Genomic DNA, 26,690 nt, shown 5'->3' with positions numbered 1-26,690 from the left:
TTATTAACTATAAAGAAGAGCTGCTCATTTTCTCTTATTTGTTTGTTTATTCACTTATTTGTTTATATCAGTATTGCCTCATGGGTATGTATTTATGGCTTATAATAAATTACCATCATTATTTATAACTTCAACTGCTCTTAATTTGGCTATTTGGAAAACCTTCAAATCAGCTCCTGCTTCCTTTGAGCACGACTCCATCATTTTCTGTGTATTTTCTTATTTTCTTGCACTTAAAGATATTTCAGACTTACCTTGTACATTTCCTGCCCTTGCTCTGGAATCATCCGTTGTTCCAGGAAGGCATGGTTTCTTATAATTGGAGAATGGTATTTAGAAACCAACATATGGGAGCTAAGTATGCTCATTTGGTTCTGGAGTGTTGTTCTTTTTTTCCTTTATTTAAAAATTTTATTTTTTAAAATTAAATCACCAAGTATATTCCTTCTCCTCCTCCTCCATCACCTCCTCTTTCCTCTTCTTCAACTCTACTATCTTTTTAAAATGCTTTTATTTACATTCCAGTTAGTTAACATACAGTGTAATATTAGTTTCAGGTGTACAATATAGTGATTCAACACTTCGTAGAACATCTGCTGTTCATCCCAACAAATGCAGTCCGTAATCTCCATCACCTATGTAACCCATCCCCCCACTCTCTCCCCCCTGGTAACCATCAGTTTTTTCTCTGTAGTTAAGAGTCTGTTTTTTGGTTTGCCTCTCTTTTTTAACCCCTTTGGTTATTTGTTTTGTCTCTTGAATTCCACATATGAGTGAAATCATATGGTATTTGTCTTTCTCTGACTGACTTATTTAGCTTAGTGTAATACTCTAGAGAGTACTATGGAATTCCACTATCTTGTTGTAACTGAAACTTACTGTATCCTGAAACCTAGCTGTCCCTTAAAGAAGAGTTGACTGTTTCTTCTTTCCTAATGTTGATACCTTAGAATCTAGACATGGGAATAGCATCTGCCTTGGTCTCTTTGACATTGACAGGTAATTGCCTTTCTATATCTGTTCAAAAATTTCATCTCCTCTGAAGCATTATTCCTCCCTTGTTCCTGCTTTTCGTGGAAATCCTGTGCCCTCCATTTAATATTTTATCTACTTTTTCACCTGCCTCACTTTCTGTTATTATCTGTCTTGGCATGGATCTTAGTTTCAATTTCCTTATATATTTTAATTATGCATTAATTTTTTTATGTTCAACTTTTAAAAGGACTTATAGGACTCAAACTCTCTATACTCCCAGGGCAGCTTTATTATAAGCAAAATGTATGGATTTAAAAGAGTCTAGAGGGGCACCTAGGTGGCTCAACAGTTAAGTGTCTACCTTTGGCTCAGGTCATCATCCCAGGGTCCTGAGATTGAGCCCCATATGGAGTTCCCTGTTCTGTGGGGAGCCTCCTTCTCCCTCTTCCTCTGCCTGCTGCTCTCCCTCCTTGTGCTCTGTCTCCCTTTCTCTCTGACAAATAAAGAAATAAAATTCTTTTAAAAAATTCTTAAGAAAGTATGGAGATCTAAGATATTAGGGCTAACTGTGTACTTGTTATTAATTCAATGTGTGGTGTTTTTTTTTTTTTCTTTTTGTGGAGAGAGAAGCATAATCACCAATGTAACCATTGTAGTCAAATAGCCTCAAATCAGAGTTGTAGGTGCTTATATATATTTTTTTAAGATTTTACTTTTAAGTAATTTCTATATCCAGTGTGGGGTTTGAACTCACAACCCTGAGATCAAGAGTTGCATGTGGCACTGACTGAGCCAGCCAGGCGCCCTGGTGCTTGTATTTTTATATTATCTGACTATATACTTAACTTGTTTATTATTTTAGATGTTTTATATTTCTTTGTAAGCAATCTGATTTTAGACATAGATAATTTTGTTTTCTTCTTTTATTCCAACTTGAAATCTGTCATCTATTCACTGCCAGGCCTTTTCGTTATGCTGTTTCCTTATTTGTATTTGTCTCTTAGTTGTAGAATGTGATGAATAATTTTTTTTTTAGAAGAATATATAGATCATGTCTTTTTAGGACATTTTTTACCTGAAATTTATCACTATGTTATTTTCTATGTAGCCAGCATGGCTGAGTATACATATTCCATAAATATCGCTCCAGTTTCTTTTCTTTTGATTTATACTGTTACCTAAGAACACTTGTCATCTTGTGTCATCTTCCTTTGTAAATAACTTATTTGTGTGAATGTGTGTCTGTGTGCATGTGTGCACATGCTTGTATACAGAGACATGCTCAGATGTCAGGAATATTTTTTTAAAATAACAGCTTTATTGAGATATAATTCATATGCTCCAAATCTTACTCTTTTTAAAGTGTACAATTCAGTGTCTTTTAGTATATTTGGAAAGCTGTATGACCATTACCATAGTCAAATTTTAGAACATTTCATCACTCCTAAGAGAAACCAGTGCATAGAAGCTGTCACTCCTCATTTTTCCTTCCCATACACCCCAACAGTCTTCTTTCTGTCTCTATGGATTTATTACTCTGACATATATAGAAATGAAAATGTGAAATATGTGGCCTTTTGTAACTGACTTCTTTTATTTATCATGATTCAAGACTCATGTTATATTAAGTATCAGTACTTCATTCTTTTTTTTTTTTTTTTTTTTTTTTTTTACTTCATTCCTTTTTATGGCAAAATAATATTCTACTGTGTGGACACATTGCCCTTTTTTTTTTTTTTTTTTTTTACTGTTTTCCAACTGATGGAAATTGGGTTGTTTTTACTTTTGGGCTATTATGAATAGTGCTGGATTCTTTTTATTTTTATACGAGGTGTTTCAGTATTTAAGTTTTAGTCTTCAACAGATCTTTTCTATCATATAACATATTATATGTATGATACGTATATATAATATATAATTTTTCAATTTGTTATGATGTCTGCTTTAACAACATTAGTCATGCACATATTGAAAATTTCTATGCCTACCTCTTGAATGATTTTCATCTTTGTTCTGTTCTGGGAGGCTTTTTTTTTTTTTTTTTTTTAATTTTTTTTTTTTTTGAGATTTTTATTATTTATTTATTTGACAGACAGAGATCACAAATAGGCAGAGAGGCAGTTAGAGAGAGAGAGAGGAGGAAGCAGGCTCCCTGCTGAGCAGAGAGCCCGATGCGGGACTCGATCCCAGAATCCTGGGATCATGACCTGAGCCGAAGGCAGAGGCTTAACCCACTGAGCCACCCAGGCACCCTGGGAGGCTTTTTCAGATTTGACCTACATAGCAGTGATTCAGTCTTAATGTTGTTTTAATTATTCTCTTTTCTGATTCTGTTATTATGTTTAATTTTTCCATTTTTTATTACTTTATTACTTTACATTGTTTTATTACTTTTTTGTTTCTGTATGTTTTTACAGTTTTAGTTTATTTAGCTCCTTTTTATTGTAGTCTTCAATGTTATTATCTCGTTTTTCATCTTTAATTTTGTGGAGTTTTTTAGATTTCCCTTTTTCTTTGATGCATACCAAATAGATATTTTAAATGACTAGACAGTTTACTCATGTTAAATTATTATATATATATATAATATATACTATGTATATATATATATACACACTATGTATATATTATATATATATAATTATGTATATATATAATTACATGTAATTATATATATAACATTCACAAATATTTTTCTTTCTCACTGTCCAAGTCAAACTAATTTAACAAAATAGTCAACTTTTTTGTTTTTACTTTTTCAGTCTATGCAAGTAGAATTTGCAGCCAGAATTACGAACAGCTGCATATTCTCCTTAAGTTCTGCCAAGTTCATACAAAAAGTGAAAGAGCTGTATAAAAAGAGTGGCTATTTTTTATGTCTATTTTACCTTTATTTGTAGGCTTCATTTTTAGATACAATTGGGAAATTAATTGCGAAATTCTAATTTTCCCAAAATTATTAGAGATTGCTCATTGTTAACCAAAATATTTAAGAGTTGGGCCTATCATTTACAGTTGTTCCAAACTCCAGGCCCCAGGCTGTAAAATCAGAGGATTCATTTATATAGTGTTTATCATTTCTTCAAGTTGTGACATATATCCCTTGGGTATTTTTCTATTCACAAAGTTTTCAAATGATTGTTTCTAGCCAGTAATATGTTTAAACATGCAGTATACAGTTTGTATTTTGTAAATCATGAAAATTTAAAATACACTGAAAATACACTGAAAAGTGTAGTGCACATACTTTTATATATATGTTACATATCCTCTGTAGTATATATAATATCATTTGAAAGTTGTGTATGTTACTGAAGTTTAGTAAAACCTTTAGTAAAACACTTTGCTCTATTTCCTGCAGCAGTAGAAGCTCCAGCTCTGCTCACCTCAGTGTAAGATGAACATGGTTTACAGGGTTCCACCCTACATTTAGTCCCAACAGCAGGATTTTCCTAGGACTTCTTTTTTTTTTTTTTCTGTATGAACTTGCTCTTGCTTCCAGATTGTAGCTGCTCTAGCACTGAGGTGGGGATCTGGAAGGAGAAATGACAAACAAAAACTTCAGAAATCTAGGGAATGCACTACGGGGCCATCCCTTGAGTTCCGAACTCATTGCTTTTTACCTGCAGGACATTGTTCTAAAATTTCTCCTCTCGCATCAATTTTTCCCTTTCTACTAAATTTATATTTATGCCAATCAGTATAAAAACATGCTACTTCTCTCCATTTAAAAAGTAGTTCACCCTAAAAAACAACCTAATGAATGGGAGAAGATATTTACAAATGACATATCTGATAAAAGATTAGTATCCAAAATATAAAAGAACTTATACAACTCAACACCTGAAAAACAAATAATCCAATTAAAACATGGGCAGAACACATGAATAGACATTTCTACAAGGAAGACATATGATGGCCCACAGACACATGAAAAGATATCAGCATCACTGATCATCAGGGAAATGCAAATCAGAGCCACATTGAGATATCACCTCATACCTGTCAGAATGGCTAAAATCAACATCACAAGAAACAATAGGTGTTGGCGTGGATGTGGAGAAAAAGAAGCCCTTGTGCACTGTTGGTGTGAATGCAAACTGATGTAGCCAATGTGAAAAACAGTATGGAGGTTCCTCAAAAATTTAGAAATTGAATTACCATATGATCTAGTAATTCCACTTCTGGGTTTTTACCCAAATAATATGAAAATACTAATTCAAAAAGATATATGTATCCCTACATTTATTACAGCATTATTTACAATAGCCAAAGTATGGAAGCAGCCCAAGGGTTCCATTGATAGAAGAATGGATAAAGATGTGGTGTGTTTGTACAGTTGTATATTATTCAGCCATAAAAAGGAGTGAAATCTTGTCATTTGCAACAACATGGATGGATCTGGAGAGTATAATGCTAAGTGAAATAAGTCAGCCAGAGAAAGACAAATACCACATGATTTCACTCATATGTGGAATTTGAGAAATAAAACAATGAACAAAGGAAAAATAAAAAGAGGCAAACTAAAAGAAGACAAATAAAAACAGACTCAACTATGGAGAATGAACAAACTGATCTTTACCAGTGGGAAGGTGGGGGAGGGTGGAATAAATGTAATGGATTAAGAGTGCATGCAGCTTGATGAGCACTGAGTAATGTATAGTACTGTTGAATTACTATATTGTACACCTGAAACTAAAACTGTATGTTAAGTATACTGGAATTTGAAAGAAGTTTTCTTACCTCTCTTGATCATACTTATTCCTCCTGCTACTTTGTCATTACTCATTAATTATGATAACATAATAAATTGGTTGTAGTCAAACAGGACTTCCTATTTTCTACCATGATGAAGTAGTTCATTAAAGTAGTATAAAAACTTATTTTCAAATTATGTACAGTTGTATAAACTTGATACTTATTTTACATTTTAATGTTTTTTGTTACATACTGTATTTGGCTAAGAAGTTCAGAGTGAATTTCGGTATTGAGATACATGTTTTTAGTGCCAGGTAATTATTCATTGAGACTCCCCTAAAAACACACCAACATGATATTTAAAAGTGGTAGGGGGAGAAATAGATCATCTCCTGGTTAAGTGGAAAATTGCACAGTTAGCTTCTGGAGGAATTTGATTCTAAGCATCTTTAAAACAAACCATTTTGTTAGGACCACAAATTTTATTCAGTTTATATAAAGTAATTAACATTCACTGACAGGTACTCTTATTAGTCACGTGAATTGAGTAATACTCCTAGTAATTTTGTTCCAGGATTCAGACTTTTTTTTTTTTAGCTCAAGTCACATTAGGATTGATCATTAGCGTATATATGTTGTACTGATCCTGTTCTTCCAAATCGAATGAATAAGAAAGAATAGTAAAATCAAAGTTGAATGCCTGGCCAAGAATTTGATGGGATAAGATTGTGCCACAGACCTAGGGTCCGTAAAGGCAGAAGAATGGGGGCACTGCAGCCACTGCTCATGGCTAGGAGGTGTCCCTTGTTACCAGTCCTTACCTCCCAGAGCAGTCTACTCCTGACTTCTTAATACTTAACTTTCATGCTAGAAAAAAGTAAATAGAATTATGCAGATTCTTGAAACTAATTTTGCAGTGCTTACATTTCCTCAGTCATATTTTTCCTTCATTTTGAATAGATATTACCTTTCCACAGTATTGCAATCTTAGCTCTGAACCCCTGCCAGCTGGAACTGACCAGGCTGATCACTATTCTCTTTTTTAAACAACATATTTACTTGACTCCCATGACACTAAATTCTGGTTTTGTTCCTATCTCATAGGTTCCTATCTCTGTCTCCTGAGGATCGATTATTTACATCGGTATGCCTTAGGGCTTATTTCTTGCACCTCTTCTCTATTTGTAGTTGGTGATTTCCTGGCTTCAGGGTTTCATATCTCATCTAAAATGTTGATAATTTGCAAATTGTTATCTACTAAACAAGGTCCTAAGCGCGATTTAACATATTGCTTGGAAATTCAATAAGTGGCTCAACCTTCACATCTTCAAAACTAGGCTCCTAAAGTTTCCTCCAACTCCCCCAAAATAAAACCTAGTCTTCTTAATCATCTCAGTTAATGCCGACATTTTGTGTGGTCGTGGGTCAAAAAAGCTTTACCTTTCTTTCTTTCAAATGCTACATCCCATCATTCAGCTAATCCTTGTGTTGAATGCTACCAAACACATTCTGAATGTCTGGCCTTTTCTTGTAACCTCCCCTGCTAGTACCCTCGCCATGATCACCTGTGGCCTATTTCTTGCAACATCGCTTTTTATGAGATTCATAGTTAAGACTTACTTTTTTTTTTTTTTTAAATGAGAGTTTTGTACTTGTTTCTTCTGCCTGGATTGCATTTTCTTCAGTAAACTCTGTAGTAAGTAAACTCTGCAGCTTATATTACTAATGTCTTTCATCTTTAAATGTTCCTTCTCAAAATTTCAACCAAACTCCTACCCTTACAGCAGTTTCTCTCCTTTTCATTCATTTATTATTCTCCAAAAACACTTACTGTCTTCTGTTGTACTATATACTTAAGTTATTTATTTATTTCTAATGTCCATCCAATAGGATATAAGAGACATGAGGAGAGAAATTTTAATCATTTATTACTGTGTCTCCAGTGCCTAGAACATACTGGCCTATTGATTTTACCTTTGCAGTTTCTGGCAGTCAGATGAAAACTGGAAATATTACCTATTGCACAATTCTCATTATCTCATATAAATTCTGAGAAAGATGAAATGTTGTCTTATACTAAATTATAAGAGAAATGTATAAGGTGGATCTTATGAAATATATGTAGTAAGCAACATATAAAGAATGATACCTTGATAATTTTAACAATAATTTCAGTGATATTATTCCTATCTTTACTTTTTATTTTAATAGTGTTTAAAGGCTGAGGGCATATCATGAAAGGTATGTATCCAAAAAACAGAAGTCATCTCTATTTAAAATAATTTGAAATGTTTTTTGTAAAGGTGGCAGTTTAACATTAATGAATAATTCTTCACTCTTGTATAACATATGAAGCTACTCATGATATATAACCCTCACATGTTTCACCTTGGTTTCAACATTATACATGAACAAATTAAAATTGTTTACCTGGATTTCCTTTTGTCAATTATTAATAAATTACTTCTGTAGAATGATGTTTATCACAGAGTCATTTTTAAATTGCTAAAGGTAAAAATTACTGCAATAATAAAGGAAAAAATAAATTCATTAGAATATGTGATGAAATATTATTTATATATTAATGCTCATGTTTTCAAAGAATTTTGATTTTTTGAAATTAGAGTACCAAAATGTCTGCCTGTCTATTTTTCTATCTACAAAATTTTAACTGGAATCAAATGCACCAAAATGTTGCCTGTATTTTTCTCTAGTTTTAAGGTTATGGTTGACTTTTTCATTTCTTTTCACATTTGTGTACTTTCCAGAATATGTATTCTGTTTGTAGAACTTTTGTAATGACAAGAGAAGTAATAAGTACAATTTTTAAAGAATTAGAATTTCTTCCATAACTGTATTTTGCTTTTTGTTGTTTGATAACAAAGATGTATATATTGGTAGTCTTGAATGGGCCACTAATAATTAATAATAATTATTTTTAATACTCATAAACAATATGTTTCCACCTAACTTTTCTTTATCAGTTTGTGAAAGTGCATACACCAGGATTGTATTTTTTTTTCCCCCACAGACAGCCTTTTGATTGACTATCAGTTTACCTTCAGCTTATTACAGGAAGATGATCGCCACCATACTGCCATAAACTTCATAGCGAACCCAGAACAGGTGAGAAGATAATTTAACTTTTATAATATAATTATATTAATATCATGGGATACAAATTTTTTGTTATTTTTCTATTGTAATTTTAACCTCTTCTCAGAATTACTTCATTGCAGGGCTTTTGAAGAAAGACTAATCATGTTAATTTTTTTTTTGTAAAATTTATGTATCTTTGTGATTGAGGGAGTTTGTGTGTTTGATATTTCAGATCTGCCAACAGCCATACAACTTAAATTATATGTTTTAGTTTTTTTTTCAGTCTCATGACAGTGTTTGTGCTTATAATTATGCTCTTAAACTGGGGGTAACCTTATCTGAAAATAAAAGCTGTAAATTCAAAACATGCTATATTAAATATGTTATTTTTCTTATACATTGTTGCACAGTAGTAGATTTTCCACTGTCTTTTCTTAAATCCACTGGTTTATCTAAGTTAGATGCCTCCTGGATTCTTTTTTAATCATTTTTATTGAGATATAATTGACATATTACATTATATAAGTTTAAAGTATATATAACAGGTTGCTTTGATACATTTATATGTATTGCAATATTATTACCATGGTAGCATCAACTAACACCTCTATTATATCACATGATTATCATTTCTTTTTTGTGGTGGGAATAATTAAAATCTAGTCTCCTAGCGACTTTGAAGTATATAATACAGAATTATTGTCTATGTTAACTATGCTGTGCATTTGATCTCTGGAACTTATTTATTTACTGTTTGCAAGTTTTTTTCCTTAAACAGCATGTTCCCAATCCTGCCCAACCCTCAGCTCCAAGAGTTTTTATGAGTTTGGCTTTTCTAGATTCTACATATAAATGATACCATTACAAGTATTTGTCTTTCTTTGACTTAGCTCATTTAGCATCATGGAATACTTGTTTCTTTAAACAATTTACTGCATCAGTGATATAATTATAAAAGTTTGTGAAGTTTAAATGTATGAAAGATTAATTGTAAGTCATCACAGAAAAAGGCTCAAAGTTTGGAAGTAACACACATCTATTCCTATCCATCTGAGACTGTATAAAGTTAAAAAGTCAAGGGAGTAGAAGTATCAATCATACAGTTTATTTGGGTAGACTTTTAGTTCTTTTGAAACTGAAAATAACTCTTTCAAAATGAAGATGTTAAAACATGAAGATGGTAATGAAATATTTGAATTATTCTTTTTTGTTTACTGTGGTTAGAACCGTTAACATGAGATCTAGTCTCCTAAAATGTTTTTAAAAGTACAGTACAGTATTGTGAACCATAGACACTATATTATACGGAGTAGACCTGATTCTTGCATAGCTGAAATTTTTTATCTGTTTATATATATACACACACACACACATATATCTGTATATAATGAGGAGTAACTCCTCATTATCCCACTTCCACCCCCACCCCCATCTCTGGCAATTACCAGTCTTTTCTCTTTATCTATGAGATCTGGGTTTGGTTTGGTTTAAATTACACATATAAGTGAGATCATACAATATTTGTCTTTTTCTGTCTGGCCTATTTCACTTGGTCTAGTGCCCTCACGGTCTCTTCATGTTGTTGCAAATAGCAAGATTTTCTTCTTTTTTATGGCAGAAAATTATTCCATTGTATATGCATACCACAATTTCTTTGTGTTTTCATCCAGTGATGGACACTTACATTGCTTCCATATCTTGGGTGTTGTATATTGCAATGAACATGGAGCACATATATCTCTTTGAGGCAGTATTTTCATTTTCATTGGGCAAACATCCAAAAGTATAATTGCTGAATCATATGGTAGTTTTATCTTTAAATTTTTCATAGATTTCCATATTCTTTTCCATAGCATCTGCACTAATTTACATTTCCACCAATAGTACATAAGGGTCTTCTCTTTTTCACATCCTCACCAACAATTATTATTTCTTGTTTTTTTTTTTTTTTTGTAATAACTGTTCTAACCTGTGTGAGGGGATATCTCATTGTGGTTTTGATTTGCATTTCCCTGATAAATAGTAATGTTGAGTACCTTTTCTTGGGCATCAGTGTGTTTTCATTAGAATAAGTCACAGGAATAAAAGATACAATAAGGGTACATAGTCAATGATCTTGTAATAGCATCATATGGTGACAGAAGGTAGCTGCACTTGTGGTGAACATAGCATATACAGATGTTGAATCAGTATGTTATACACCTGAAACTAATGTAACATTGTTTGTCAAACTGGACTCAAAACAAGTTTTTTTTTTTTTTTAAAGATTTTATTTATTTATTTGACAGATGGAGATCACAAGTAGGCAGAGAGGCAGGCAGAGAGAGAGAGAGAGGAGGAAGCAGGCTCCCTGCTGAGCAGAGAGCCCAATGCGAGGCTCGATCCCAGGACCCTGGGACCGTGACCCGAGCCGAAGGCAGAGGCCTTAACCCACTGAGCCACCCAGGCGCCCCTCAAAACAAGTTTTTAAAAGCCTATTCAGATCCTTTGTCCACTTTATATTTTTATTTTTTAATTTTTTTCAAGTTTTAATTTAAATTCTGATTGGTTAACATACAGTGTAATGTTAGCTTCAGGTGTAGAATTTAGTGATTCATCACTTACATACAACACCTAGTGCTTATCATAAGTTCCCTCCTAATACCAATCACCTATTTATTCCATCCCTCAGCCCACCTCCCCTGTAATAAACCTGTTTGTTCTTGGTAGTTAAGAGTCTGTTTTCTGGTTTGCCATCTCTCCCTGCTCCCTCCCCACCCCTTGTTCGTCTGTTTTGTTTCTTGAATTTCATATGTGAGTGAAATCATATGGTATTTTTCTTTCTCTGACTTATTTTGCTTATATAATGATATCTAGCTCTATCTACATCATTGCAAATGGCAAGGTTTCATTCTCTTTTATTACTGAGTAATAATTCCATTGTATATATTTGTACCACAGCTGCTTTCTCCATTCATCAGTCAGTGGACATTTGGGCTCTTTCCATTATTTGGCTGGCTATTGTTGATAATGCTGTTGTAAACATGTGGGTTTATGTGCCCCTTTGAATCAGTATTTTTGTATCCTTTGGGTAAATACCTGCTAGTGCAATTTCTGGGTCATCGGGTAGCTCTATTTTCAACTTTTTGAGAAGTATCCCTACAATTTTTCAGAGTGGTTGGACCAGTTTGCATTACCACCAACAGTGTAAACGGGTTCCCCTTTCTCCACATTCTCGCCAACACCTGTTGTTTCCTGTATTGCTAATTTTAGCTATTCTGACAGGTGTGAGGTGATATCTCATTGTAGTTTTGATTTGTATTTCACTGATGATGAGTGATATTGAGCATCTTTTGATGCGTCTGTTAGCCATCTGTATGTCTTTTTTGGAGAAATGTCTATTCATGTCTTCTGCTCATTTCTTAACTGGATTATTTGGTTTTGGGGGTGTTGAGTTTGATAAGTTCTTTATGGATTTTGGATACTAATCCTTTATCAGAGATGTCATTTGCAAATATCTTCTCCCATGCAGTAGGTTGCCTTTTGGTTTTGTTGATTGTTTCCTTTGCCGTGCAGAAGCTTTTTATCTTGATGAAGTCCTGGTAGTTTCTTTTTGCTTTTGTTTCCCTTGCCTCCAGAGAGATAACTAGCAAGAAGTTGCTGTGGCCGATGTCAAGGAAGTTACTGCTTGTGCTCTCTTTTAGGATTCTGATGGATTTCTGTCTCATGTTTAGGTCTTTCATCCATTTTGAATTTATTTTTGTGTGTGGTATGAGAAAGTGGTCCAATTTCATTCTTCTGCATGTTGCTATCCAGTTTCCCCAGCATCATTTGTTGAAGAGACCATCTTTTGTCCATGGATATTCTTTCCTGCTTTGTTGAATATTAGTTGACCATAGTGTTGTGGGTTCATTTCTGGGTTTTCTATTCTGTGTGTCTGTTTTTGTGCCAGTACCATGCTGTCTTGATCACTACAGCTTTTTAGTATAGCTTGAAGTCCAGAAGTGTGATGCCTCCAGGTTTCCTCCCCTCCCCCCCAAGATTGCTTTGGCTATTTGGGGTCTTTTGTAGTTCTGTACAAATTTTAAGATTGTTTGTTGTAGCTCTGTGAAAAATGCTATTTGTATTTTGATAGGGATTGCATTAAATGTGTAGATTGCTTTGGGTATTTTAAAAATATTTGTTATAATCAATGAGCATGGGAAGTGTTTCCATTTCTTTCTGTCATCTTCAATTTCTTTCATAAATGTTCTCTGTTTTCAGAGTACAGATCTTTTACCTCTTTGGTTAGGTTTATTCCTAGGTATCCTATGGTTTTTGTGGTGTAATAGTCAGTGGGATTGATTCCTTGATTTCTCTTTCTGCTTTTCATTATTAGTGTATAGAAATAAAACAGATTTCTGTATGTTCATTTTATATTTTGCAACTTGACTGAATTCATGTATCAGTTTTAGCAATTTTTTGGTGGACTCTTTCAGTTTTTCTATATATAGTATCATGTCATCTGTAAATAGTGAAAGTTTGATTTCTTCCTTGCTGATTTGGCTGCCTTTTATTTCTTTGTTGTCTTATTGGTGGCCCAAGACTTTCCATACTATGTTAAATAACAGTGGTGAGAGTGGACATCTCTCTTGTTCCTGACTATAGAGGAAGAACTGCCAGTTTTTCTCCATTGAGGATGATATTAACTATAGGTTTTTCATATATAGCCTTTGTTATGTTGAGGTATGTTCCCTTTAAACCTACTTTGTTGAGGGCTTTTATCATGAATGAATGTTTTATTTTGTTAAATGCTTTTCCTGCATCTATTGAAATGATCCTATGGTTTTTATCCTTTGTTTAATTAATATGTTGGATCATATTGATTAAGTTGTGAATATTGAGCCACACTTGTAGCCCAGAAATAAATCCCACTGATCATGGTGAATAATTTTTTTAATGTATTATTAGATTTGGTTTGCTAGCATTTTATTGAGAATTTTTGCAGCTATTTTCATTAGAGATATTCACCATGTAGCCTTCTTTTTTTGTGGAATCTTTATCTGGTTTCAGTGTCTGGGTTGGTGGCCTCATAGAATGAATTTGGAAGTGTTCCTTCCTTTTCTGTTATTTAGAATAGTTCAAGAAGAATGAGTATTAACTCTTTTTTACATGTTTGTTAGAATTTATCTGTAAACCTCTCTGGTCCTGGATTTTTGTTTGTTGAAAGTTATTTGATTACTGATTCGATTTCTTTGCTGGTTATCAGTCTGTTCATATTTTCTGTTTCTTCCTGTTTCTGTTTTGATTGTTATTATGTTTCTAGGAATTTATCCTTTTCTTCTAGGTTTTCCCATTTGTTGGCATATATTTTATCATAATATTCTCTTATAATTGTATTTCTGTGGTGTTGGTTTTTCTTTCTCCTCTTTAATTTTTGATTTTATTTATTTGAGCCCTTTTTCTTTTTGATAAGTCTCACTGGAGTTTTTCAATTTTCTTAATTTTTTTTAATGAACCAGCTCCTAGTTTCATAGATTAATTCGGTTTTTAGTTTCTATATTATTTATTTCTGCTCTCATTTTTATTATTTCCCTTCTTCTGCTGTCTTCACACTTAATTTGCTGTTACTTTTTTAATTCCTTTAGGTGTAAGGTTAGGTTGTATAGTTGAGATTTTTCTTGCTTCTTGAGGTAGGCCTGTATTGCTATATTCTTCCCTCTTAGGACTGCTTTTGCTACATCACAAATGTTTTGGACTATTGTATTTACATTTTCATTTGTTTCCATGTATTTTTATTTTATTTCTTCTTTGGTTTCCTCTTTGACCCTTTGATTGTTTAGTAACAGGTTGTTTAACCTCCATGTATTTGTAGTATTTTCATATATTTCCTTACGGTTGGCTTCTAGTTTTATCGCATTATGGTCAGGAAAGATACGTGGTATGATTTTAGTTTTTTTGTATATGTTGAGGCCTGTTTTGTGGCCTAATATATGTTCTATTGTGGCGAATGTTCCTCGTGCACTTGAAAAGAATGTGTATTCTGCTGTTTTTAGGATAGAATGTTCTGAATATATGTTATTTCCATGTGGTCCAATATGTCATTCAAAGCCATTTTTCCCTTGTCTTTTTATTTAGAAAATCTGTCCTTTGACTTCAGTGGGGTGTTAAAGTTCCCCACTATTATTGCATTACTATCTATTATTTCCTTTATAGTTGTTATTAATTGTTTTATATATTTGAGTGTCCCTGTTAGGTACAAAAATGTTTGCAATTGTTATGTTCTTGTTGGATTTTCCTCTTTATGATTTTGTAGTGCCCTTCGTTGTCTCTTATTACAGTCTTTGTTTTAATATCTAGTTTGTCTGATATAAATATTGCTACTCCAGCTTTCCTTTGACATTCATTTGCATGATAAATGTTTTTCCATCTCCTCACTTTCATCATTGTATATTACAGACTTCTTGTCCCAGGCTGCTTTCAGGATTTCAGGATTTTCTCTTTGTTGCTAAGACTTGTAAATTTTACTATTAGATGATGGGATGTGGACCTATTCTTATTGATTTTGAGGGGGGTTCTCTGCACCTCCTGAATTTTGATGCTTGTTCCCTTTGCTATATTAGGGAAATTCTCTACAATAATTCTCTCTAATATACCTTTGTTAAGATAACCTGGTTAAAAAACGTTAAAAGAGGAAAGGATAAAAGTTAAAAAAAATTTAGCAGAAGAAAAAAAATAAAATTAAAAAAATTAATTAACTCTGCAAGACTAAAGAATCATGGGGAGAAAGCTATGAATTCCATGCTTTGCTTTCTCCTTCTCTGGAATTCCGCTGTTCTCCTTAGTAAGTGAACTTGGTCTTGGCTGGATTTCTTGTTGATCTTCTGGGTGAGCAGCCTGTTGTAGTGATTCTCAAGTGTCTTTGCCCGAGGCAGAATTGCACCAGCCTTACCAGGGGCCATGCTAAGTAATCCACTCGGGTTCGCTTTTGGGAGCTTTTGTTCCCTCAACACTTTCTATAGAGTTCCGGAGGATGGGGATAAAAATGGTGGCCTCCCAATCTCCAGCCCGGAGGAGCCAAGTGCTCAGGGCCCCACTCCTCAGTGCGCCCTTGGAGAAAAGCACTCATTCACTCCCGTCTCCCTGGCCTCTGGTTGCACTCTGAGCTCACCCAGCCTGTTACCAATCATCTCTGTCTCTGGCACACAGCTCTGCCTGGAGTCTCTGAACCCAGCAGATCCCTGAGCTCTTCCAGGGGGTCTCCTCGGATCTTGTGGGGTCCCCACTCACAGAGCAGTGACCTGTGCCACGGATTACAGTTCAAGGTAACCGTGAGTTGAGACCTCACACCTTGGCTCCGTCTCTGTAGCCTGCTTCCCTGCTCTAATACCTGTGAGCTCTCTGACACTCAGACACCCCTGATCCTTCTGTGACCCTGCAGGACATGAGGCTTCACTGTCCCTGCATGGGCTTCACCCTGGTTTAGCTCTGGAGTGATGTCCCTCAGTGGAGCAGACTTTTAAAAGTTCTGATTTTGTGCTCCATTGCTCTGCCACTCGCTGGCCCCTCCCCCCACAGTCTATCTTCCTGTCCCTTTGGATTCAGTTCTCCGCTGTTCCTGCCTTTCAGAAAGTGGTCGATTTTCTGTTTCTAGAATTGTTGCTCTTCTTCTCTTTGATCTCCTGTTGGATTTATAGGTGTTCGGAATGGTTTGATAAGCTATCTAGCTGATCTCCTGCTACCTGATTTCATCTCAGTCTGCTACTTCTCTGCCATCTTGACTCCTCCCCCATCCCCTCACTTTCAATCTGCAAGTGTCTTCAGGTCTAAAATGGGTCTCTTGTTGGCAGCATATGGCATATTAGTCTTATTTTTTTTTTGAAGATTTTATTTATTTATTTCACAGACAAAGATCACAAATAGGCCGAGAGGCAGGCAGAGAGAGAGGGGGAAGCAGGCTCCCCATGGAGCACAGAGCCCAATGCGGGGCTCGATCCCAGGACCCTGGGATCATGACCTGAGCCAAAGGCAGAGGCTTTAACCCACTGAGCCACCCAGGCGCCCATATTGGTCTTATTTTTAATCCATCTGGCATCCTCTGTCTTTTGACTGGAGCATTTATCCATTTACATTTAAAGTACTTATTAACAGATATGTATTTATTGCTATTTTATTATTTGTTTTTTCTTGTTTCTGGGGATTTTCTCTCATCCTTTCTTGTGTTTGTCACTTTCGGTCTCTCCTTTGCATTAGAAGAGGCCCCTTTACTATATCTTGCAGGGCTGAGTTAGTGTTCACGAACTCTTTTAGTTTTTGTTTGTCTTGGTAACTCTTTATTTCTCCTTCTATTCTGAATGATAACCTTTCTGGGTAGAATATTTTTGGCTGCAGATTTTTCCCATTCTGCACTTCTAATATAGCATGCCACTCCTTTTGGCTTGCCAAGTTTCTGTTGAGAAATCTCTAGCTAGCCTTATGGGTCTTCCCTTGTAAGTTAAGGACATCTTTTGTCTTACTGCTTTTATGATTTTTTAAAAAAAAATTTATTTCTTTATTTTAGAGAGAGAAAATATGAGTTGGGGAGGTGCAGAAGGAGAGCGAGAAGTAGACTCCCTCCTGAGCAGGGAGCCCACCTCAGGGCCAAATCCTAGGACACTGAGATCATTATCTGAGCCCAGGTGCCCCACTTTTATGATTTTTTATTTAACACTATATTTTGTTACTTACAATCTTGGTGTTGGCCTGCTTTTGTTGGTTTTGGTGGGAGTTCTCTGCCTCCTGGCTCTGGTTGTCTGTTTCCTTCCCCATATTAGGGAAGTATTCAGCTATTATTTCTTCAAATCAATTTTCTGCCCCCTTTTTTCTCTCTTCTTCTTTTGGGACTCGTATATATGAATGTTATTATATTTGATGGTGTCACTGATGTCTTCTATTCTTTCCCAAGTCCAGTGAGTGTCCTTATGGTTATTGCTTTAAATTCTCCATCTGGCATGTTACTTTTATCGGTTTTGCTTTGATCTCTGGCCATGACCTTTTCTTGTTCTTTCTTTTGGAATGAATTCTTGTATCTTGGCATTTTGTCTTAGTCTATGACATCTTCTGTGTGTTAAAAAAGGCAGTTATGTCTCCTCCTTTTCTTAAAGTAATGGCCTTATGAAGAAGAGATCATGTAGAGTCCATGGCCTGAGCTTTCTGTAGTATTTCTGGTATGTGTGACTGAGGCAAGCTTGACCGAGGAAGGCAGTCCCACCAGCGTGCAGGGGTTTGGGCTTGATATAAGCAAGTTAGGCAGCCAGTGATGGATGCGTCACCTTGTATGTGGCTCTGTGTTTATGCTGAGGGGCAGGGGAGGGAAATGGCCAGATCATTTTTTCCTGCAGATGCATATCTATAAATGCTGCCTCTCAGGGATGTGATTCCAGGGGAGAGAATAATCTACCCTGTGTTCCCCAGATGTTTTTCAGATTGCTGTTTCCACACTGTCTGCCCTGTGATATTTGCCTGCTTTCTCTCCAGGAGGAGCACAGTGACCTTCAGGCCCTTTACCAGTCAAGCTACTGACTTTTAAAACTCCAGACTTTAAGACCTGCTGGTTGCAAGAACTCATGAAATTCAGCCCCTCTCATTTTCCAGGGCAGTGGCTTTGGGGAAATGTTCTTTTGTATTTCCCTGTGTGCTCCGCTCTTTCTCTTGCCCTTCTCCATGACAACAGCTCCCTCCCTTCCACAGCACCCACAAACCATTTCTCCCCTAAACCATATCTCCATACTTCCTACCTTCTTTGATGTGGCCTCTTCTCTCCTTTTAGTTCTGGAGTTTTGTTCTGTCAGTCTTCAGGTCAATTCATGGGGTATTTAGGATGATTCAATAGTTATCTAGTGTTCATGGGAAGAGATGAGCCTAGGGTCCTCCTACTCTGACACTATCTTCCTACACAGTCTTTCTCTTTCTCACTTTTTTTTCTAACTTTTTCTAAATTTATAAATCATTCAGTAAAAGGCTAACTGAAAAGTATTTGTCTCTATCTGTCCTACTCCCCTTAAGTTTCCACTATGGACTCTTTTTCAACCTGTGTCTTTATTCTTTTAATTTAATTTAATTTTTTATTTGTATTTTCTTTTTCTTTTTTATTTATTGCATTTTGTTTGTATTTTTTATTTTATTATGTGTATTTATTTTTTACTTTTTAAAATTTAAATTCAATTAATTAATATATACTGTATTATTAGTTTCAGATGGTAAAGTTCAGTGATTCATCAATCTTATATAATACCCAGTGCTCATTACATTACATGCTCTTCTTAATGCCCATCACCCAGTTACTCCATCCTACACCCCCACCCCTCCAGCCACCTCAGTTTTTTTCCCATGATTAAGAGTTTCTTGGTTTGTCTCCCTGTCTGCTTTCATCTTGTTTTATTCTCCCCCATGATCCCCTGTTTTGTTTCTTAAATTACATTTATGAGTGAGATAATATAATTATCTTTCTCTGATTGACTTATTTCACTTAGCATAAGAGCCTCTAGTTCCATCTACATTGTTGCAAATGGCAAGATTTTTTTTTTTTTTTTGGCTGAGAAGTATTCCATTTTGTGTGTGTGTGTGTGTGTGTGTGTGTGTATGCATACATACATATATATGTATGTATATATATGTCATCTTCTTTATCCTTTCATCTGTTGATGGACATCTGGGATCTTTCCATCATTTGGCTATTGTGGACATTGCTGGTATAAACGTTGGGGTACAAGTGTTCCTTTTGATCACAACATTTTTATTTTAGGGTAAATACTTAGGAGGACAATTGCTGGGTCTTAGGGTAGCTCTATTTTCAACTTTTTGAGGAACCTCCATACTGTTTTCCAGAGTGGCTGCACCAGTTTACATTCCCACCAACAGTTTAAGAGTGTCTCTCTTTCTGCACATCCTTGCCAACAGCTGTCGTTTACTGACGTGTTTATTTTAGCCATTCTGACTGGTGTGAGGTGGTATCTCATTGTGGTTTTGATTTGTATTTTACTGATGCTGAGTGATGCTGAGCATTTTTTCATGTGTGTGTTGGCCATTTGTATGTCTTCTTTGGAGAAATGTCTATTCATGTTTTCTGCCCATTTCTTGATTGGATTATTCGTTCTTTGGGTGTTGAGTTTGATAAATTCTTCATAGATTTTAGATACCAGCCCATTATCTGATATGTCATTTGCAAATATCTTCTCCTATTCTATTGTTTGTCTTTTGGATTTGTGGACTATTTTGTTGCTGTGCAAAAGGTTTTATCTTGATGAAGTCCCAATAGTTCATTCTCATCAAGATATTAGCTAATAAGATCTAAGAGTACATTAAAAGTATTATTTACCATAATTGAGTAGGATTTATTCCCGGGTTGCCAGGGTGATTTCAACGGCCTCATATTAATCAGTATGATACTCTACATTAATAAAAGAAAGGCCAAGAACCATATGATCCTCTCAATAGATGCAGAAACAGCATTTGGCAATGTACAACATCCTTTCTTGATTAAAATTCTTCACAGTGTAGGGATAGAGGGAACATACCTCAATACCATAAAAGCCATATACAAAAGGCTCACAGTGAATATCATTCTCAATGGGGAAAAACTGAGAGCTTTTCCCCTGAGGTCAGAAACATGGCAGGGATGTCGTGTTTTTCAACATAGTACTAGAAGTCCTAGCCTCAACAATCAGACAACAAAAAGAAATTAAAGACATCTGAAAATTGGCAAAGAAGTCAAACTCTCATTCTTTGCAGCTGATGTGGCACTTTATGGGGAAAACCCAAATGACTCCACATCCAAATTGCTAGAACTCATACAGGAATTCAGCAAAGTGGCAGGATAAAAAATCACTGCAGAAAAATCAGTTGCATTTCTACTAACAATGAGACAGAAGAAAGGAAAATTAAGGAGTCGATCCCATTTACAATTGCACCCCAAACCATAAGATACCTAGGAATAAACCTAACTAAAGAGGCAAAGGATCTATACTCTGAAAACAATAGAACGCTCATGAAGGAAATTGAGGAAGACACAAAGAAGTGAAAAACATCCATGCTCATGGATTGGAGGAACAAATAGTGTTAAAACGTCTATGCTACCTAGAGAAATCTATACATTTCAATGCAATCCCTATCAAAATACCATCAACTTTTTTCACATAGTTAGAAAAAAATAATCTTAAAATTTGTATGAAGCCAGAAAAGACCCCAAATAGCTGTAGGAATGTTGAAAAAGAAAGCTGGTAGCATCACAATTCCAGACTTCAAGCTCTATTACAAAACTGTAATCATCAAGACAGTATGGTACTGCCACAAAAACAGACCCTTAGATCAATGGAATGGAATAGAGATCCCAGAAATGGGCCCTCAATTCTATGGTCAACTAATCTTCACCAAAGCAGGAAAGAATGTCCAGTGGGAAAAAGACAGTCTCTTTGACAAATGGTGTTGGGAAAATTGGACAGCCACAAGCAGAAGAATGAAACTGGACCATTTTCTTACACCATACACAGAAATAGACTCAAAATGAATGAAAGACCTAAATGTGGGACAGGAATCCATCAAAATCTTAAAGGACAACACAGGCAATAACCTCTGTGACCTCAGCCACAGTAGCTTCTTGCTCGACACATCTTCTACACAGTCTCTTTAATTCACTTTGTGTTCTTTATATATGTCTGTGCCCCCCCCCCCACCCCAGAATCATGTGTTAAATCCTAATGCTCAATGTGAAGGTGTTTAGAGATGGGACATTTGCGAGTTAATTAGGTCATGAGGGTGGAGCCCTCATTAATGGGATTAAAAGAGGACCTTGAGAGCACCCTCACCTTTTGCCATATGAGGACACAGCAAGAAGAGGCTTGTCCATTAAGTAGGAAGTTGACCTCAACAGATACCAACTTTTCGAGCACCTTTATCTTGGAGTTTCCAGCCTCCAAATGTGTGAGAAGTACAATTCTCCTCTTTATAGCCACTCCCCCTGCCCTAGTGTATGGTATTCTTTTTATAGCAGTCCTAGTGGACTAAGAAAATAAAGATCCAATTTCATTCCTTTAATGCAGTTATCAGTTTTCCTAACATTTGTTGAAGACACTATCCTTTCCCTATTGTGTACTCTTGGCATCCTCATTGAAGATTACTTAACCATATATGTGTGGGTTTATTTCTGGGCTCTCTATTATGCTGGACCATACGTCTATCTTTATGCAAATACTGTATTTTTAATTGCTATAGCTTTGTAATATATTTTGAAATCAGACAGTGTAATACCTCCAGCTTTGTTCTTCTTTCTCAGGATTGTTTTGGCTATTTGAGGTCTTTTATGATTCTATATGAATTTTAAGATAGTTTTTTTCTATTTCTGTGAAGATGCCACTAGGGATTTGATGAGATAATATTGAATTTATAGATTTATTTAATTTTTTATTTTTTTAAAGATTTTATTTGTTTATTTAACAGAGAGAGAGAGATCACAAGTAGGCAGAGAGGCAGGCAGAGAGAGAGAGGGCGGAGCAGGCTCCCCGCTGAGCAGTAAGCCCTATGCGGGGCTCGATCCCAGGACACTGAGATCATGACCTGAGCCGAAGGCAGAGGATTAACCCACTGAGCCACCCAGGTGCCCCTATAGATTTCTTTTAGTAACATGGACATTTAAACAATATTAAAATTCCCAATCTGAGAACACAGGCTATCTTTTCATTATTTGTGTCTTCTTTCTTTCATCAGTATATAATTTTCAATGTATATCTTTCATCCCCTGGGTTAAGTTTATTCTTAAGTATGTTCTTCTTTTTGATACTATTATAAATGGGATTATTTTCTTAACTTCCTTTTAACATAATTTACTGTTAGCGTATAGAAATAAAACTGACTTTTTTAAATGTTCATTTTGTATCCTGAAACTTCACTGAACTTATTAGTTCTAACAGGCTTGTGTGTGTGTGTGTGTGTGTACAGTGTCAGGTTTTTCTACATATAAGATTATGTCATCTGCAAATAGATAATATTTTACTTCTTCGTTTTTGACATGGGAGCCTTCTATTTATTTCTCTTACTTAATTGCTTTTGCTAGGACGTCTAATACTTTGTTAAATAGAAGTAATGTTAGGTGGCACCCATTATCTTATTCGTGATCATAGAGGGAAAACTTTCAATTTTTCTGTGTTGAGTATGATGTTTACTTGGGCTTGTCAGTTTTGGCCCTTATTATATTGGGGTACATTCCTTTTATAGCTCATCACGTTAGTTGATTTATGTATGTTGACCTATGTTTTTATCCCAAGGATAAATCTCTCTTTATCGTGGTGAATGATCCTTTTAACATGCTGTTGAATTCAGGTTGCTAGTATTTGTTGAGGATTTTTGCAACTGTGTTTATCAGTATTATTGGCCTAGAGTTTTTATTTCTTGTACTGTCATTGTCTGGCTTTGGTATCAGATTATATCTGGCCTCATAAAATGAGTTGGGAAGTATTCCCTTCTCTGTAGTTTTTAGAATTTGAGAAGGGCTGGTAGTAATTCTTTAAATTTTTGCTAGAGTTAACCAGTGAAACCATTTGTTCCTGAGTTTTTCTTTGTTGGGAGTTTTCTGATTACTAAATTTCCATGCATGTTATTGGTCTGTTCATATTTTCTATTTCTTCATGATTCTGTCTTGGTAGTTTATATGATTTTAAGAATTATTGATTTCTTTTAGGTTGTCTAGTTTGTTGATATAAAATTAGTCATATTAGTCTCTGAATCCTTTTTATTTCTGTAGCATAGGATGTAATGTTTCATTTATGACTTTACATTTTAAGTCTTCTCGTCTTAGATTGTGTTGATTTTGATAACTTTTTAAAAAAAAGCAACTCATATTTTGTTGATTTTCTTGTTTTCTATTCTTTATTTATCTCTGTATTAGTCTTTAATATTTACTTCTTTTGTTAGCTTTAAATATAGTTTGTTGTCTTTTGAATTGAGGTGTAAAGTGAGGTTGTATGAGAAGTCTTTTTTTTAAAGATTTTATTTGTTTCAGACAGAGAGCAAGAGAGAGAGAGAATGAGCGGGGGAGTGGGGTGGGTGCAGGAGTAGATAGAGAGGAAAGATACTCCCCACCAAGAAGGGAGCTTGACATGGGGCTCTATCCCAGACCCTGGGATCATGACCTGAATGGAAGACAGATGTTTAACTGACTGAGCCACCCAGGAATCCCTGAAAGCGCTCTTCTTTTTTAATGTAAGCATTTGTTACTTTTAGTTTTCTCTTTGAACTAGTTTTGTTGCATACCATTAGTTTTGGTATATAATTATTTTATTTTATTTTGTCTCAACATATTTTCTGATTTCCCTTTTGATTTCCTTTTTGATCCATTATTTCAGAAATATGTTATTAAAATTCTACATATTTTTAACTTTTAAAATTTTCTCCTGCTATTGATTCCTAGTTTCATTCCGTTGTAGTCAGAAAAGATAACTGATATGTTTTCAGTCTTCTTAAATTTGTTCTTCTTAAATTTATTAAGACTTGTTTTGTGACCTAACATGTGCTATATTTTGGAGACTATCTCGCATGCATATGAACAGAATGTGGATTCTGACGCTGTTATGTGGAATTTTGTTTCTGTGTCTGTTAAGCACTTGTGTTTTCTAGTGTTGTTCAAGTCCACTTTTTCCTTATGGATTTTCTCTTTGAATATTCTATCCATTGTTGAAAATAGGGTACTGAAGTCCCTTACTATTATTCTACTTTTTTTATTATTCCCTTCAGTAGTGTCAATGTTTGTTTCTATATTTAGATGCTCTCATAGTATATACATATACATTTATCATACTTATATCTTCTTGATTGATCCATTTATCATTATATAATGTCCTTGTTTGTCTCTTGTTAAAGATTTTGACTTAAAGTCTGTTTTTGTTTCATATAAGTATACTACTTCTTCCTTCTTTTGTTTCTTATTTTCATAGAATATCTTTTCCAATCCCTTCTCTTTTAGTTTATAAGTGTCCTTAAATCTGAAATAAGTCTCTTTTAAATAGCATATTGTTGGTTTTTTTTTTTTTTTTTGAAATTCAATTGTCCACTCTATGTCTTTTGATTGAGGGGGGTGTTAATGGATTTATGTTTAAAGTAATTATTGATAGGATAGGACTTACTATTGCCATTATGTTAATTGTTATCTGTCTTATATATTTTTTGTTCCTCTTTTTTCCTTTGCTGTCTTTTATTGTGCTTTATTGATTTTTTTGTAATGATATGCTTTGATTTCTTGCTCTTTTTCTTTTTATCTTCTATATGTATCTTCTTTGTAGTTATCATGAGATTTATTTACAATACATTGTAGTTATAGCAGTATTTTTTAAGCTGTTAAAACATAATTTCAATCACATACCAAAAGTCTATACATTTACGTTTGTCTCCCCTCTCACTATCATTGATTTTTTTTTTTTTTTTTTTTTTTTTTTGGTAAAGCAGAGCTAGTAGTGATAAGCTACCTCAGCTTCTGTTTGTCTGGGAAAGTCTTTATCTCTCAACTTTTCTTTTCTTTTTTTTTTTTTTTAAGATTTTATTTATTCATTTAACAGACAGAGATCACAAGTAGGTGGAGAGGCAGGCAGAGAGAGAGGAATGCAAAATGGAAGCAGGCTGCTGAGCAGAGAGCCCTATGCGGGGCTGGATCCCAGGACCCTGAGATCATGACCTGAGCCGAAGGCAGAGGCTTTAACCCACTGAGCCACCCAGGCGCCCCTATCTCTCAACTTTTCTAAGAACAGTTTTACCAGAAATTGTATTCCTGGTCGGTATATTTTTCCTTTGAAAACTTTTAATTTGTTATCTCAATCCTTTATGGTCTGCAAAATTTCTGCTGAGAAATCCACTCATAACCTTATGGGGCTCACTTGTATGTGATCAGTCACTTTGCTATTGGTTTTTTCCAAATTTTGTCTTTGACTTTTAACAATTTGATTTGATTTCTTTGGGTTCATCTTCCTTCTGTTTTTTCAGGTTCATGAATCTAGATGCCTATACTTCTTGGATTTTAGGCCATTATATTCTTAAATAAGATTTCTGTCCCTTTCTTTCTCTTCTTTTTCTTGGACTTTCATAATATATATATTGGTTTTTATTGAAGTATTACATAAGTCCACTAGGCTTTCTTCACTTCTTTTCTTTCTCTTTTCTTTTTGCTCCTCTTACTATGTAACTTCAGATGATTTGCCTTTGAGTTCACTGAGTCTATCTTCTGCTCAGTCAAGTTTGTTGTTGAGCCTCTATATTGATTTTTCTTTTTTAACTTTTTACTGTATTCTTCTGTGGTTCTTTTTTTAGTTCTATCTCTGTTGAGATATTGACATTTTGTTCATATATTTTCTTGATTTCATTTAATTATCTTTCTGTGGTCTCTTATTACTCCCTTACTTCTTTAATATAATTATTTTTGAATTACTTGCCAGGCAATTCTAGAGCTCTGTTTATTTAGGGTTACTTACTAGAAATTTATTTTGTTGCTATGGTTGTGTCATATTTCTCTAATCCTTCATTTACCTTGTAGCTTTGCATTGGTGTCTGTGCATTTGAAGAAACAATTGCTTCTCCTAGTCTTTATAGACCAACTTTAAAGGGAAAAACCTTCATCATTCAGCCTAGTTAGAGATACTGGGAGCATCTGAAAACTTTTCTATGAATGATCATGTTCAACTCTTCCTTCCTCGTAGGAGATAAGTCTTAGTTTGCATGTCTTCCCTCAATTTCAGAGAGCCATTCTGGCTATAGTGAGCTGTCTACCTTTTCCCCTTGGAAAGTGCACAGAAAATTCAGGGTGTTGAATGCACACCCCATTCATTTTCCCTTCTGAAGGAGAAGACTCAGGGTTATGCACCTTCTCCCACTGTTGCAGAGCCATGACAGCAGCAGTAAGCCACCCACTTACATTCTTTATTTTTAGCTGCTGTCAGACGGCTGAA

General features: G+C 34.8%; 1 protein-coding gene across 1 annotated transcript in view; it reads left to right on the top strand.

The window, feature by feature from the left end:
* Window positions 1-26,690, top strand: part of ATRNL1 (attractin like 1) — a gene marked incomplete at its 5' end in the record, with an annotated part of 807,401 nt that overhangs the window by 272,887 nt on the left and 507,824 nt on the right. The window contains one exon of the mRNA XM_080822490.1: window positions 8,705-8,799. Within this exon, the coding sequence (XP_080678616.1) occupies window positions 8,705-8,799 (95 nt within the window). The remainder of the gene's footprint in view (window positions 1-8,704; window positions 8,800-26,690) is intronic.

This window comes from Martes martes, assembly GCF_963455335.1.
Source record: "Martes martes genome assembly, chromosome: 14".
In the NCBI taxonomy this organism is placed as follows: domain Eukaryota; kingdom Metazoa; phylum Chordata; class Mammalia; order Carnivora; family Mustelidae; genus Martes; species Martes martes.
This window is presented reverse-complemented; position numbering and strand designations above follow the sequence as displayed.